Source organism: Bactrocera oleae, chromosome 3 (assembly GCF_042242935.1).
Source record: "Bactrocera oleae isolate idBacOlea1 chromosome 3, idBacOlea1, whole genome shotgun sequence".
NCBI lineage: Eukaryota > Metazoa > Arthropoda > Insecta > Diptera > Tephritidae > Bactrocera > Bactrocera oleae.
In genome coordinates, this window is record NC_091537.1 from 87,342,597 (window position 1) to 87,360,175 (window position 17,579).

The 17,579-nt window shown below is 33.4% G+C and overlaps 1 protein-coding gene across 1 annotated transcript in view; it reads right to left on the reverse strand.

The window, feature by feature from the left end:
- The window catches only part of GABA-B-R1 (gamma-aminobutyric acid type B receptor subunit 1), a 338,659-nt gene that overhangs the window by 55,979 nt on the left and 265,101 nt on the right, over positions 1-17,579 (reverse strand). Inside the window, exon 5 of the mRNA XM_070107139.1 lies at positions 17,108-17,324. Coding sequence (XP_069963240.1) covers positions 17,108-17,324 — 217 coding nt within the window. The remainder of the gene's footprint in view (positions 1-17,107; positions 17,325-17,579) is intronic.

Genomic DNA, 17,579 nt, shown 5'->3' on the forward strand with positions numbered 1-17,579 from the left:
TGCCAGTTGACTATTTTGATAGAATGTCCAATAAAAATTTTTAAATCAAATATTATATATTTAGTTTGATGTCCTTAAGATGTTTGATTTTTGTTTAAATATTATTAAAGAAATTAATTTGAATAAAAAATGTGGCAACGCTTTTTAAAAATATCAACTGCAGAACTTCTTAATCTTATTTAGTTTTATAAAAATTTAAAAATTACGTTTGTCAAAAAATATTTTGTAATTAAAAAAATTGTGGAAGGTGGCAACCTCACTCTTAAAAATTTTCAACTTCGAGTTTTTATATAAATGTGTTTCAAAGTTGTCTTTTAGACATCATTAAGTGTAATATTACATAATTTAAATAAAATTGTTGAAAGTGGTAACCTCACTCTTAATAATCTTTTTAAAAATATCACCTGCAAAACTTCTTAATCTTATTTAGTTTGATAAAAATATTTAAAAAATAAGTTTATCAATAAATACTTTTTAATTAAAATTTTTTTGAAAAGTGGCAACCTCATTCTTAAAAATTTAAACTTCTGGTTTTCATATATGCAATAAAAAGAGTTCAAAGTTGCCTTTTAGGACAACATCAAATGTAATAAAATACATAATTAAAATAAAATTGTTGTCAAACCACAAAATTTTAAAATTGGTGTTCATCTATAATTAAAAGTTAACTTTTAGTATATCATTAAGTGTATCATATTAACATAGACTAAGATTTTGTACTTTTAATTTCTTTGTTTTTGTCTCACTATGCACTTAGTTATGCCTTAGTTAGGCCATGCTATATTCGCAGTGCCTTTTAGCACAAAACAAGATCAAAAGTTTAAGTATTTCTAGCGCTTATACTTATTGTAATTCCAATCCTGGTTCACAAATCAGATTAGAAATTATCACCAAACTTTTAAATTGCTTTACATGCATTATTAAGGCCAAGCACATAACGCAGCTGCAAGCATGAAAGCGATGAAATCAACACGAAATAAAAATATCTTTGTCTACAGAAAAAACAGTATTTACTTTCCTTCTTTGCACTATATTCCATTATGTATAATACATAGCGTTATTTGTCAAAATACGAATTTGAATTCCATGTAATACGAATTACTTTAAACAAGTCGGATTAAAATTTTACATGAAACTTTAAAGTGCTTCAACTATTAAGAACTAAATTATATAGTCATATATATATGTATATCGCTGAATAAATATTTCGTTATTTTAAGGCCAACGCTGTCAACACATTTCATTCACTTAAGCGCAAAAAAAAATATTGTCCATTGTCAGCCATTTTCATTGTCGAGTTGCCAAATTGATTAAACACCGAAAATGCATTAGTATTGAAATGATTTTACTTTGAATTTATGCTAAAAATAGCAGCTGAACTTATTCACTTTTAGGTATTTTCGGACTTAATTTATTTTTCCACCTTTTATTTGTGTGCAAGTGTCATTTAAAATATAATAGTATCGGTGTTGATGTGAACTCTCAGTTTTACTAATTACAAATTCCTAGAATTCTTAATGCAAAATTTTGTTTGTGGTTTACCGATGCCACAAATTTAGTCAACTACAAATAACTTAAAGGCCGCAGCAATATAATTGCATTTAGTGACGTAACTGAGAGTCAGGAATAGCTGTTTTTGAAATTATGAAAATAGGCGGTGTTTTTGGGGAGGTTTGGAATATCGTAAATAGCTAACTGTCACACAAACTGACAACGTAAACTCATGTTTTGGGTATTTTTATTATCAGTAAAGCCTATCTCCAAACATTTTTGGTCAATGAGAGGCAGAAATAGCTATGATATATATTTGAATATATTATGGATATAGAGCATTCTCTATCCATTCTTAGAGGTTCTGAATATCTTAAGGGGACCAGTTGTCAAACCAGTTGTCAAAGTAAGCTAATGTATAAGGTATTTATTAACTGTAAAGATGGAAAAAAGGTCTCCAAATTTTTGTAGGTATAAAGTTTCCAGCCGGATAGCTGTCAAATGAGCTGTCAGTAAAGACTATCTGTTAAAATGTTTGGCCATTGAGAGTTAGAAATACCAATTACATATTTTTTTTTAATTAGCTGTATTTTTGTGAGGGTATTTTTGAGGTGCTCGGAATATCTTAGTTGTCAAACAAGCTGTCAAAGTATACTCATGTTTTGGGTATTTGTAATCCATAAAGACTGAATAAAGATCTTCAAAGTTTTTTTGGAGGTATATAACTTTCCAGAGGGATAGCTGTAAAATGAACTGTCAAAGTTTTGACATGTGTTTGACGTTTACGTATGGTATAGAGCCCTTAGACTTTTTTGAATGGAATGGTGAATGGTTTATTAGCAATTCTCTCTTTTCAGTTGGAAAGCAGCCAATGCTGGAGTAAGTAGGGCCAAGTTGGACCGATAGCTGGTTCTACTAGCTTGAAATGTCAGCATATTAGTGAAATTAGTGAAAAGCGATCATTTTTAAAATTTTTAAGTATTTATTCTATAAAATTTCAATACCTCCAAAAACACTTTATCAAAAACAACTGAGAAAAGCTTTTCTTCTAGCTAGCTGTACTTCTGACTTATTTTTCACTTCAAATCGCGCATTTTATTCCAACAAAATTTTTTTAAGCTCCTTTACAACTTGAGCGCCATAATCCCAGAAAATTCGCTCTACTTACGTTCAGTGCTTTCATGCGCTCAATAAGTTTTCTTGACATGGAAAATAAATCTATTTTTTATAGAAAATCCTTTTAAGCCGGATTTCCAGCAATAAAACAGCATTTTTGTACAATTAAAGAAAAGTTTTACATCCGTTTCCCTTTAACATCCGCTCGGTTTGTTTGTCAGTTTCTTTGCTTTGCTTTTTGTCTTCCATTTTATACTGCTCACTTTTCCGCCACACTAGCATCTTAAATAGTCGGCCGTTGTGTCTTACACAAATATAACTTGCGTCTAAAATAGGAAAATTTAATTCTGTTAGTGGCAATTGAAATTGTTGACGAAAGCTAATTTATTAGAAATTAATAAGTTGACGCTGGACGGTTATTATGAGTTGCAGTCAGCTTAGTGGACAGCTGTGTGGACGTGTGAAATTATTGTGGAGCTTAGGACTTTTGCAAAATGTCATACGAAAGCTGTGGAATGATAACGATTTGCTGTACGAAGAAAGTTGGATGGGTGTGAAAATTGACGGCCGAGCTCGTTGACAGTTTCAGACATAAGCGGATATGATGAAGAAGTTGCCATTTGCGTTTCCGAAAGATCAATGTAATTTTTGTGCATAGTTCTGCTATAAAAGAACCAAATAATGTTCTGTTGTTATTTTTCTGACTTGTGAAAGTGAGGAACATTAGATTTTTAGCTTTGAGTTCACAGCTACTACTATTATTCTGCTAGGGGAAATATAGTGTGGAAGCAACTGCTTCAAAGAGCATTAAGATCTATTGAATCTTCTGCCTGACTTCAACCATAGTTGGTTGGATTTGCTAATTTTTACAGGTCTGCTGTTTTGAGCTAAAAAGTATGAATATTATATAGTCTCCACTAGGGATTCATCGAGTTGTGGGGTATGGCGAGCAGCAGCATTCTCTTATTGCTCACTGATTGTCGAAGTAAATATTGATACAGATTTCTCATCAGGTCGGTACTTCCATTTCGAAGATGTCTGCCGAGTTTGGTTAAGGAAAAGGTTTGTGGCCAACTGATATAGTTTGGTTTGGAGTGCTTGGAGTGTCAGCCATTCTCTCTTAAATTGTTTTGTAATTTTATATCTTCGAAGATTTCTCAGGATCAGCTTGCGATTTGGAATAATGTCATATCTTAATTTCAAGGTATGTCACCTTAAATATCTATCCCCAGTAAAGGTTTTTGGTGCATTACCATTATAAAGTTCGGTTCGCATTTTGTCAAGTCTAATGACAGTCGAAGTAAAAGTGATAAAAGTGGTTGTCATTTAATTTATATAGCATTTTATGGCAATACATTTGAAGTAAATTTATTGAGAAACCAAGTGAAACAAGCTTTACTGTTAACATTTTAAAAATTTTTTCAAAGCAGAAATCCATGTCGCCAAGCTTGTATTACTGTCAAATTTGCGTCATTAAATTTGACATAATCAAAAACCAATAAAAGTGATTAATAACAAAGGAAAATATTAATAAAATAAATAATCCTAACCATGTGAACTTCTGATGAATAGCTCTTGAGATAAATTTTGACGACATCTATCGGTTATATTCATAGTCTGAATATATTATTTCTTCTGATACTCATAGCATACAAATATGAACTAAATTAACTAATAAGTATGACTTTGAAAGGTATTTTGACTTCAGCGCCACCTATCGCATTTATCTGACTATAACACCCAGCAGAAAACGCCGGAGACCATATAAATTATATACATTTAAGTGATCGTCGGAACGAGCTGAATCGATATATATTGGGTGTATGCATTAATTCGTGCGGTTTTTTTTACGAAAATTAAGACTTTATTGTGAAAAAATTGTTATACATTTAATGTTCAAAGTATTGCCCATCGGAAGCTATGATGTTTGCCCATATTTCTGGCAGTTTGTGGATCCCATCCCAAAAGAACTTCTCCGGCTTGGAGGTCAAGAAAGAATCAGTCCAATTTCTGATACCCTGTTCTGAAGAGAAGCGTACTCCGGTGAGGGCATTCTGCATTGACTGGCCTTGCAACATGTGGCCGAGCGTTGTCATGATGAAAAATTATTGATTCGTGTCTGGTCGCATATTCTGGTCGTTTTTCCGCGATGGCCTTTTTCAAACGAATCAATTGTTTTCGGTAGAGGTCCCCATTGATCGTCTGACCCGATTTCAATAGCTCATAATAGAGCACACCCTTGTGGTCCCACCAAATACATAGCATAACCTTAGCAGCATGGATATTCGGCTTTGCCGTGGATGTCGATGGTTGGCCGGGCTTCACATACGATTTCTTGCTCTTTAGGTTATCATAATGAATCCATTTTTCATCGCCAGTGACAATCCGATGCAAAAACGACTTCTTTTGGTGGCGTTGAAGCAACATTTCCGACATGCAGAATCGACGTTCGACGTCTCTTGGCTTTAATTCATAAGGCACTCAATTTCTAAGCTTCTGGATGTAATGTAATGTCTCCAATTCTTCGTCTTGAAGTTTGTTTGGCTGTCCGGGTCGTTGTCCGTCGTCTAAGTCGAAATTGCCACTTTTAAACCGTGCAAACCACTTTTGGCACGTTCGTTCGGCTAAAGCATGGTCACCATAAACGTCCAGTAAAATACGATGGCTTTCGGCAGCACTTTTCTTCATGTTAAAATAATGAAGAAGAACTCCCCGCAAAAACACTTTATCTGGTACAAATTTCGACATTTTCAAATGAATGAAACAAATTGTTGTTCACGCTCAAACAATTTATATTTACTGAAAACGACGCGAATTGAAAGTACCTTTAAAATGAATATAGCCACAGATGAATACGACGCGAAATAATACTAGTAGAGCCCTCTCTAAGAAAACCGCACGAATTAATGCATACAACCAATATTATATATCGTCCGCCTATGTATTCGTCTGCATATATACCGATAAAACTTGGGTTCTTGTCTAGAATAATTTTTTAGTTTGACAAGATATTTTTACGAAATGCAACGCGGACGATAACCCATAGCAGCGCTACAATCTCCGAACATATGTTTTAGATCGCTGACATAAAAACTGTACTATCAAATACAATTCACTATATAGACAACTTTTTTATTTGACTAGCTATCTTAACGACATCTGGCATGGGCAGCGTTATAATTTTCAAACATATGTTTAAGATTGGACTACTATAGCATATAGCTGCCATACCAATTGAACCATCAAAATCAAGTTCTTGTCTGAAAAACAAAATTCGGCATGGAATATTATCGTAGACAACACTACACTGTTCGAAAATATTATGCAAATCGGGCCACTATAGCATAAAGCTGGTAAATAAACTGACCGTTCAAAATCAAGGTAAAGATCATTTTATACGCTTTTATGCCAATAAAAATGCAAACGTGAACGGTTTTTTTGTTGTTTCTAGTTTATTGATAAATATTATTGTTTTTCACTTGCATTGAAAACATTTTCATTGAGCGCAACCACAAAAACAACCACAAAATACTTTTGACAGTTTTGCACCACAAATTATCGCCATGCCAAAGGCAGCGGCACTCTGAAAAGAAATCACCCAATTGTGGTGTTGCGCAATTGGCGTAAAACCCCCGACCCATCCAAAGCCCAACACTAGCGAAGCGCCGTCGTGGCCAAAAAGTGCTCGAAGAAGAAAAACAGTAAAGTTTAAACAAACAAATTAAAGTTTTCGCCAAGTGCAGCAATGAATTTGTATTTATTTGCAGACATTCAATTTTGCAATCGACATACGCGCCACACAACCGCATGCACACACTCACTTATACAGCAGGCACATACACAACAGAGCGTTGCTTGGTGTGACTTTTGGCGATTTCACTTCCGTTAACTTTGACTTTGTTGCTGCAGCTGAAAATTGATGGCAAATAAACAAAAGTTTGTGAAATGTTGTTGTTATAGTTTGTTGTTGTTGTTGTTGTTGCCGTTGCTGTTGACTTTCGACTTGTCGATTGTTCGCAGTCGCTACTACAATTGCCACATTGCTGCTGCCGGCAATATTTGGTTATTCCTTGTTGTTGTTGTACTGCGAATTCACGTTTGTTGTTAGTATAATTGTTGTTTTTGCTGTAGCTAAACTGTGCTGCAAGCGTTTGGCGCTGCTATCAGCAGCGATTAAGACTTTTGCCACAAATGATGTATTTAGCGTTGTTGTTGTGGTTGTTTTGCGCTGAATTTCGTCACTACTATATATACACGCATACATAACTGTTTATTCTTTCAGTTTGCGCTTTAAACACGTCATCACTTTCTATAACTTCCATTTTTAATTATAATGGTATATTTTATTGTTATTGTTATTGTTGTTGTTGTTTTTTTTTTCTTTAACCCTTTCGCTTCGTTTTCGTTTCGACTTTTCTGCATTTCCTTTGTACTTCCGTTGTGTTTTTCCGCCACTTGCAATTGTTGCTTTTGTTGTTGTTTTTGTTTTTGTGCTGCAGCTGCTGACTGTCACGTAATTTTGAGGTTAGGGTGAAAGGTTTGATTTCTGGCTTTTGTTAATTTTTGCTTTGCCCCGGCTAAGCGGCGCTGCATATTTCATTTTCCCGTTCTTCTTCTTCTTTTGTTGCAAAAGTTACTTAAAATTAAATTTCTTCAATGTTTTGTTTAAAATTCAGGTGAAACACAATGAAAATTCCATTAACGCTCCTTTGTTTGGAATAAACCATTATCTGTGTTTACGTTTGAAAGTGTCGAGAAGGTGACATTGTAATCTAAACTTAACTATTTTAATGCAGTTTACGCTTTTGTTGTTATAAATGAGTTATAAGTGGTTTTCTGTTGGTTGAGGTGAGCATTTTATTCTTATCAGCTATTAACCGATCTTTCAAAATATATATATATATTACCGAATCAACATCCAGAAAGAATTTTTCAAAGAGTTTAATCCGAATATTCGATGTTGCATATCATATCGATATGTATAGTATTTATTTACAACTTAAATACTACTGTACTCATTGCAATTCTGGTTGAAAATATTGCAGAAATGTTTTGAGGAGTCTACTTTGTAACGAACACAAGTATTTAAATAGCACAAAGCATTCAGTGAAAGTCATGTATTCATCGAAAATTTGCCTCATCCGAGTCATACATTCGCCACCGTCCTTATCATCATTTTGAGTTTCAAGCGTAAGACTTCAATCTTTTACAAAAACGACGTCGAGTATAGATCGCAAAAGAGATGCTTGACAAACACATCAATACTGGTTCGGCATGAGCAAGCTTCTTTTGAGTTGAATTTTTGACTTAGTTTGTACCTGATTCGTACCATAAGGTGGATACCTGTCAACCAAGCTATCAGGGTTTCTGGTAACAAGTGTTGTTCCGATAAAAATCAATTGCTCTCCTTTTGGCCAAAGTGGACAGCTACTGGGTTATTACTACTACAGACGGGCCAATTACTGACAGTAATCAGCAGGTCGGAATCAAGAGTTTGGTCATAGGGGAGCGTCCGTTTTTTATATGGATCAATTTTTTGTGATTCATCAGCAACTCATAGATGAAAATTTTGGTCTATAAGGTTTGTTTTTGCGTTGACTCGTGTGGTACCCACACATATAGCTTCTTTTTCTTTCGGTTTTATTATTAGGTTCAAAGCGGTTTTTGCGCAATTTTAGCTCCTGGGTTACACTCGGCGATTTATCGAAATTTTTGACTTATTTGAAAACTACAGGAAAGAAAACGGCAGCACCAAACTACTGAGTCAAGCATTTATAGAATTGTGTGAGAAAGATATGTGAGTCATTAGTTCAATTTGTTGATACTATAAAATTGATCAGTTCTGAATATAGATAATTTTTCTAAAGACTATCTTAGCAGTTTTTGAGGACAATATGCTACTATAAGAAGTAAAATAGGCTTGATACTAATCTACTGATAAACTGAAAACATGCCGCTCTGGTACCTTATTTTTTAATACTTTTGGTTGGTTCCCATAGAAAAAACAGGTTAGTAGACTCGAATTAATTAATGTAACAAGCTTGTATTTGCCAAATGCTGCTGCGATGAGTAGCTTAGTCTGGTTAGAAAGGAGGACTCGTTCCGGTGCCATGTAACATGCGCCCACCCCAACATCGCGTGAACGAATTGTGGAACTGTTCTTAGTGTAAATGATGAACAGGAAACCATTGTATTACAAAAAATTAGTTCTTGTTCTACCCTGAACAGGATATATTACGTCAAGTCTGCCACGACTTTTGTAACACGTTTGTATTTAAGCGTCGGAGGCTTTATAAATAAATGATCAGCGAAGTGAGTGGATTAAGCCCTGTGTACGCGAACAGGTTCCTTAATTTTTGAGAAATCGTTCTGAAATTTTGCACATGGCTTTTTGTCCAAAAGAAGCTACTCATTTGTCGGAACCGCCGATATCCGACCACTGTTGCATATAGCTGGCATACAAACTGAACGATCGGAATCAAGAGCTTGTATGGAAAACTTTTTCATTTAACGAAGTATTTTCAAGAAATTCAGCATAGTTTATTGCCTAAAGCAATGGTGCAATCTCTGAAGAAATTGTTCAGATCGGAGCACTATAGAGCTATCCTACAAATTGACCTTTCAAATTCAAGATAAACATCATTTTATATCCTTTATGCTATAATAAATGCACCTGTGAAGGCTATTATACTTTTGCAGCAACCGCAGTTAATGGGGTTTCTTCCTTTATATATATTTTATATATATTGTTTATAAGACTTTTATACAAATACAACACGAGTTAAACCACATTTTGTTGAGATAAAATCTTTAGTGTACTTCTGAAGTAACCCATCAAATTTATATGTATATGTAAATGAGAAGTAATAATAATCAGCATAACGATGATTACATATGAATAACATAATACACAGATACATATATACCTATATGTATACAAGTATAGATGTATGTACATTCAGAAAATGATTACTGGCTATAAAAATGAGAACGACTCACGATGGGCGAATTAAGAGTAGAAACTCGCCGCAATGAGTGCAGTTGGCGATTCCGTTACACAAAAGTTAAAGTGAGCATACTTTTATATAGCGGTAATAGTATGTATACAGTTACAGTTGCGTAGGTGCTTGCGTGCATATGTGCGAATATGAAGTGGAAAAGTTTTGTCTAAGCAAGTAAAACAAATGAAAGAAGTCCTGTGCATACAAAGCTGGTTGATTATGAGGAGCGAAAAGTGTGAGTAATTTGGGTGCTGGTATGTGTATTGCAGGCGCACAGGGATACATTTAATGGCGTACATGCTATTATTATATTCGATTATATATTGAAGATATATACATATGTTGCTAATATAATGTTTAGATATATATACATAGCTGTTTATATACATTTGTTCTCTATATTTTATATATTTATGTAACGGTGTATATGTATGACGTGTAAGTATGTATGTACATACACATATGTGCGAATGTATGTGTTTTTCTGCCAATAAAACTTTGCTAATCCAGAGTTTCAAAACTTTTTACCGCAACCTTGCGCAGCTGCAACATTTTAGTGAAGATATTTTGGTGCTACGCAATAATGGCATTTATCTTCAACGTTTTACGCGATTTCTAACACATACATATACGTAAAGAAACTTCACGTAAGAACTTATGACTTTCGCCATGCACTTTTTGCTTAGCTGTGAATGGCTCACTAACGGTATACGAGTTTTTTTATGCAAGAATTGCGTGGATAAAAGTTTCGCACTTAAACAGAATATAAACAGACATAATTTTTATTATTTTAAGTATATAAAAAAGTCGAAAAGTATATATCTTTACTAAAAAAATAATAATTATGATAAAAAAGTTTAAATAAATTATAAAAAATAATTAAATAATAATAATTATGGTATTATCATTTCACAGAAGCATTTCTTACAGCACAAAAGGGTATAAAAAAATCTTAATTTCGATTTTGTTCGGAAATTGTAATACATTCTTAGGCAATAATCTGTGTTAAATTTTGTGAGGGTACCTTTTCAAATAAAAAAGTTTATCATAAAATAACTTGATTTTTGTCAAACTTGTCAAATAACGTTTTCATGTAAGGACTTGATTTTGATAAATCGGTTTGTATTGCAGCTATATGCTGTAGTGGTTTGATATCATCGGTTCCAATAAATGCGCAGCTTCTGTGGGAGGAAAGGAAGTATGCCAAATTTAAGATTGATATCTGAAAAACTAAGGGACTAGTTCGCTTGTATTATAAAAGGGATGAAAGCTCACGCATTTTGAGGTAGTCTCATTCACCTCTCTATGTAACTAAAATTTTTACCTCGCTACTACCTCCAAACTTGCATATTTTTCAACAATTTAACATACATATGTACATCACACAGCATTAAACACCCATAACACACTTTTAATGCGCTGACCTTGTCATATTATCACCGCATTCGCTCTCAATCATTTTCTGCGCATACCTACTACTCCACTACAATTGTAAATTACCCACCACAGCACTTAAACTCCACGTAATCCTTTACAATTTTGTTTGTTTTGCGAATTATTTATTGCTGCCATTAATGTGAAAATACCTGAAATTATTTTGTCGCCGGCAATAAGTAAAAACGAATGGAAAAGGTAGCAAAGTCGGAGAGAAAAAAAAGGAAGTGTAGCAATATTACGAAATAGCCATTTGGCTAACAGCTGGGCTAAAGAGCGCATATTTCACTCTCGCCAAATGGCAACAAAACGATGAAATCAATTTCTATCGATTTTTTGTTGGCGACTTAAGCCATTTGCCGGGTTTTGTATTGTTGAATGTGAGCCATTTTTAAAGCAACTTGCCCGGTGTGGTAGGGTTCAACTGTTAAATGTTTGGCAGCGATCTCATTAATGTATGGGAATTTAATGTTTAAGGACTGTTCATTTTATATTACATATTCGTACTATATATTTTATTGCAGCGCATTAGAAGTTAGTAGAACTGAATAGTTACAGTAGAAAGAGCGTTAATGAGTTTCGAAGAGTATTGATTGAGAGAGATAGAGGCAATGAGAGGGTGTTTCGAAGAGAGTAGAGTAACAGAAAGATATATAAAGAGAATGAGGGAGAAAGCAGATGATATTTCATATAAAAAATAAGCTGAATAAGACCTAGTTTAGCGTTCGAAAAATTGTTTTTACGATGATACTTCATTTCAAACTTGGTTACCACTCAGGCTACTAAAGTATATACCATATAGGTACTTGTAAAACTAAGAAACTTCTTAGTATTATTTCTTAGTCTTTATGTTATTTTTCTAGATATATGTATATCGGTTACGTAGACCCCCATATAATTTGAGAAACGTGGCCGAGTTCACAATCATTGTCTAGTTACTTGTATATAAATATCGGTTACGTAGAGCCACTTGTTGTGGACATTTCCCCTCTCTTCTTTTTTATATAGATATCAAATTTGACCTGGACTCCGATAACTGATCAACTCAACATCTCTTATAGGCCAACTCAGCACTTTTCGGTTTTGGATATCAAGAGTGTCAACGTTAGATTTGTACCCAAAAACCTCAAACCTTTTCAAAAATGACGTCGACTAGAGGTAGCAAAAGAGATATTCGAAAACGTAGCTGACGATCCGACACTCATCAAATATAGCAGTACTAATGACGAGATGTGTATTTATAAATAGGACATTCAAACTGTCCAACAATCTAGCAAATGGCGCTCTAAAAATGAGCCGAAACTGAATGAAAACAAAATTCGCTGAAGGCACAAGGCTTATAAAAATTGTATGGAAAATTTCATTTAGCGTTAGCATGCCTATTTTGTTGGTGATATCAAAAATATATTTTAAAATATGTTAAAGTTGTTTTTTTGCCAATCCGGGTCAATTTTGATCAGAAAATTAGCTTTATCATCCTTTGGGAACTAGCAGATTGATGACATTGTTATAACACTATCAGACTACAGTTGATATAAATAATTACTTCAGTCATTTAATGATTTTTTACAATAATTGTAGTCTACTTACAGAGACTTTGAAGACGACAATATCTTTACAAAATAATTCTATTGAAAATTGAGCGGGTCTTCATCATATTTATGCACGAATTGTATGCACATAAATATCCAAATACCATATTTACATTCTTATCTGTTTTTATGTCATTATGCTAAGTGGAAATCAGCCTAAATGTATGTTATAGTTTTTGCTTATCATTAGTCATAAATAACCTTTCTAACTCGTTGCCTACAATCAGGCGGTTTTTCTAATATTTAGCAGAGTCACATACCCCTTTTGAAATATTTGGTTGTTCTGTTTGAAGCTTTTTATATAGCTATTTTATTAAAATAAAATATGTAGTACAAGATGATTTAAAGGCCAAATTTTGACTTTGTTTGTTGTTCAAAACCTAAAATTATCGTAGCGCTTTTAAAATTTTTGTTTGCAATTCAGTTTTCTAGAGAATAATTTTAAATTAATTTTCCGTATATCTTATTTTAAACTTTTTGCTAAATTAACTAGGTATAAAAGTACTTCTGACTAACGAACGGTCAAAATTCGAAACCAATCATCACATGCATTTTTCAAATTCAACTTCTCAAATGTGTAATATAATACATTTCTAATTTTTTCTATTTTAAACTAATTTACCTGTTCTTGATCTTAAATTTGTAATTTTCCACTACTCATTTGATTAGATTTCAAATACTTTTAAACTACTTTGAAGTACACTCAGGAAGTTCAGCATTTGCTTGCGGTTGCTGCATTAAAAGGCACTTAATATATCTTTATATACTAATATATATATGTATTTATGTACACTCGGGTATGTTTGTGCATGTGCGACTGAATAACCGCATTTTACCGTTCACTTAAGAGGATTGCCAAATATACATCAATCATGTCACACAAAAAGGTAAATTTATTAGTGAGCAATTTAAGTGAGTTCGAAGAGAATTGAATAAAAGTTTTCGCTTGTTTTTCGAACAACAACAATAAAATCAACAACAGCTGCATAGTAGAAAATAGCCAAATATAATGATAAAGCGAATAATGGCAATGAAAACAGGATAATGGAAAGCAGAACAACGTAGTTACACGGCGAGTATCAAAAACAACAACAGCAATAAAAGCAAAAAATAATAAAAACAACGCAGTAATATTCACTAGCGTAAAACAGCTTAATCCAATAAACGCAGAAGACGAGGTGAAATTCTGCCGCTACAACAACAACAACAACAGGTAAAACAAAATAATATAGAACAGTTCAGCCGAAACAAACTAAAAAATTTTCAGCAAAGCCAAATAAAATATGAAAAAGCGTTAACTTCGTTTGCACCACAGCAATAATACCCTTCACAGGTGCATTTCTTATAGCATTAAAGGGTATAAAGAGATTTTTATCTTGATTTTGGTCGATCAGTTTGTATGATAGCTATATTCTGTAGTGTTTCGATCTGAATAATATATTCGGAGATTGTTGTGTTGCTTTTGCCAATAATGCATACCGAAATCAGTGAAGATAGCATGTCAAATAAAAACATTTGCCATACAAGAACTTTTTTTTTTGAACGGTCAGTTTAAATGGCAGCTATATGCTATAGTTGTCCGATATTGGCGTTTTCGACAAATGAACAGTTTCTTATAGAGAAAAGAACGTGTCCAGATCGGAATCTTAAAAACTCAAAGACTAGTTCGCGTATATACAGACGGACGGACATGGCTAAATCGACTCAGCTCGTTACGCTGGTGATTTACACATATTAGAGTGGAGCGAATTATTTTTTTTTGCTTAGCCTAAGGTCAAATTTGTAGATTATAAAACAAGAAAATGTTTGGAAGAAAAAACATTTTTTTTGTGGTTATTACTAAAGGTAAAAAAAAACAGTCTTAAACTACAATATGCTTTCCTTAAGCGTTAAAATAAATTTTGAGTCAAAAACCGTCAAATTCGGTATTTTTTATATAAATAAGAAGAGTTTAAACAAAAAAAAAATTTTAACTCGAAATTTACTTTAAAAGTGAGTGGGCCGGGCCGCCTCTAGATGTTAAAAAAAATTTTTCTTTTCCAAAAATTTCCATTTTTTATAATCTAAAAATATTACCTTAGGATAAGCAAAAAAAAAATTTTTTTTCGCTCCACTCTAATACATATATAACTTTAACGTCTTCGACATTTCCCTCTGCGTGTTATAAACCTCGTAGCAAAATTAACATACCCTGTTTAGCGTATAACGAAAACAAAAATCTACAATTTTGTATGTTAGTAGGAGAGCAGCGAGCTTTTTAAAGCTTACGCCGAATTTTAGATATTACACTCTAAATATATATATATGTATATATGTATATCTATATATATATTATACAAAGACAACTCACTCGCTTGCTCCCTTCCACGTTAATTTAGAATTTTATGCGAAAAACGTGCGGCACGTGACCAATCGAAAAATTAGAGAAAGCTCAAGTAAAAAACGGAAATTTTAGCACTAAAGTTTACACTCCGCAGCACAAGTGAAATGAAGCATTACTGGATTGTAATGTCAAGAGCAGCTGCAGGAAAGGTGGCAGCAATGTTATCGCAAACATTTTTCGAATGAAAATAGTTTTTGTTATTGCGTCGAGGGCTTTTGTTCTTGTTGCGCTTTTTATTTCTGATTTTAGTTGTTAATTTTATTGCTGTTGTTGCTGTGGAAAATGCTAAAATTGGTGTGCAAGAAAGGTATGTTGCTGTGCATTCCAGCATTGCACGTCCGTTTCAGTTGGACTCGAGCAGACAGAGTTGCCATGCCAATCCCAATAAGCGGCGATCAATTTTGAAAATTTGGGATGCCATTGATGCGGTAGTCGATCTCTAAGTGGATCCCCGAAAAAACAGTCTGGCTTTGCGAACGATTTTTTCGTTTAAAATTGTACCAAATCCGAAAACAAGAAAAAAATCTTAAAACCTTAGTTGAAAATAGGTTATGAGTGAAGGACTATGCAAATTGTTGTTTAAAGACAAAATAGCGGCATTCACAAAATTTCGTTTTTTTGACAAAATTTACACATCAGAGGGGTTAAAAAATCGAGAATATTATCAAAAAGTTTGTACCCTTTATCGTGATCTGATATACTTATATATCTACGAAGGTATAATGAAATTTTGAAATCGATCGGTAAAGCCGTTTCGGAGAAATTTTTTTCACCGACTCTGAAAACAGCGTTTGGAGGAAACCGGAAAATATTTCAATTTAACAAAAAAAAAAAAACGAAAATTTATTAGTTCCCAAGTGGATATAGCCCTAAAGTAAAGCAGTAGATGCTTTCAAGAGAGCCTTTGAATTCCTGAATGCCAAATTTTATTCCTGAACAATTTTTGTACTACAACGGGTTTTTCAAAGAGTGGATTTTAGAAAACTTTGAAACTCTTTGTATATTATAGGATTTGAGTTTACTTTCCGTAAATTAAGGAGATTTTATAATTAGATAATTCTTTAGATTCACTCCTTTATTTTTTAAAAAAGGTCCTCAGTTTGTGTTATTAGGTAGTGCTATCAATTCCATCTAAAGTTAGGTTAAGAAAACGAATCTGATCATCAGAGCTAGATATCTTAGATGACAGTGTTCATGACGCTAGAGAAACGGTGCTTAGGTTATACCTTAATGTATTGTAGGTGTCGCTTAATATATTTGAGAGGCCTTTAGCTTTCAGATAGCTATCTGTAACGATGATTTTTATAAAACAAATTATGACAATAACAAAACAAGTTGGCAACCCTGTAAATAGCAGCACACTCTAAAATGCGCGGCGTGTGAGAATGTGCGAGAGGATTAGCGCTCTAAAATGGAATTTACCTGACAGCTAAACTTAAAAATATATGCAAATCGCTGCATAAAGGTTAACTATGCGCTTTCGTATTAAAGTTGGGCTTCATAAAAAACAGCAACAACAAATTACAGTAAATATAAAGGGTCGTAAGTATAAAAGGATAAAGTGGAAAATGTGACAAATCAATTTGGCGCTGAAGGTATTTCGGGTCATTTGTCATGGCAACAAATGCCACGAGCGGGAAGGGACTTGAGAGAACTGGGCAAAAAGTGAAACAGAAAGTGAAACAGAAAGTGAATGGAGAGCGCGTTGTTGGGAAATTAGTAGCTAATGGTTTAGTGGCGATTTAAGGACACACTTTCACAAATACTTAATTGCGCTTTGAGTGATAGCGTAGAGATTGGAGATTAGAGATAGATATAGAGATTGAAAGAATTAGTGATTTATTTATGAGGAATGCGGGACTTTTGGTTTTGAAATTAGTTGACATTTTATATTGATGACGTTTTAATTATTGACCACTATGTATTTTCCAATAGAAGAAATTTATTTTAATTATGCAAATCCTAATGGCTATTTTATTAGAATTATTGTACTTATTTACTTATTAATTTTAATTTTTTTTAATATAGGTTTTAATTTATTTATTTAAAAAAAAAAATTATAATCTAAAAGTTTTAGCTTGTTTACTCACCAATAAAAAACCACACATGCGCCCGTCCATATAGTTGTTGCTTGTACATTTCGCAAAGTACACGCCGCGCGGCCACGACATAGAATAGGCCGACTATGATGCGAGCATCTTGTCGGCGTAGGTTGCGTACCGCATCTGTTGGATCGGATAGAAATGATTGTCTTGTGACGATTTCGACGCCCGCTTCCATGCAACGATTTTCGAGATCTTCAACGGTCTAAAAATAAAAAGATATGAAAATTAATTAGTTTTAAACACGAAGTTACAAAATAATGAGGTTTTTACATATATTATATGTTTTTACTGGTACAGAACACTCATATCATATAAAAAAAAATGTTGCATAGTTTTGAGCGCCAACGTAGTTAATATGAGCTGTTTCAAATTCAAGAGAGAATTATTTAAACTGCTACAAAATTGTATTTATTTAATATTAAAAAAAAGTTTATCTGTTGCATACTTCTAAGCGCCA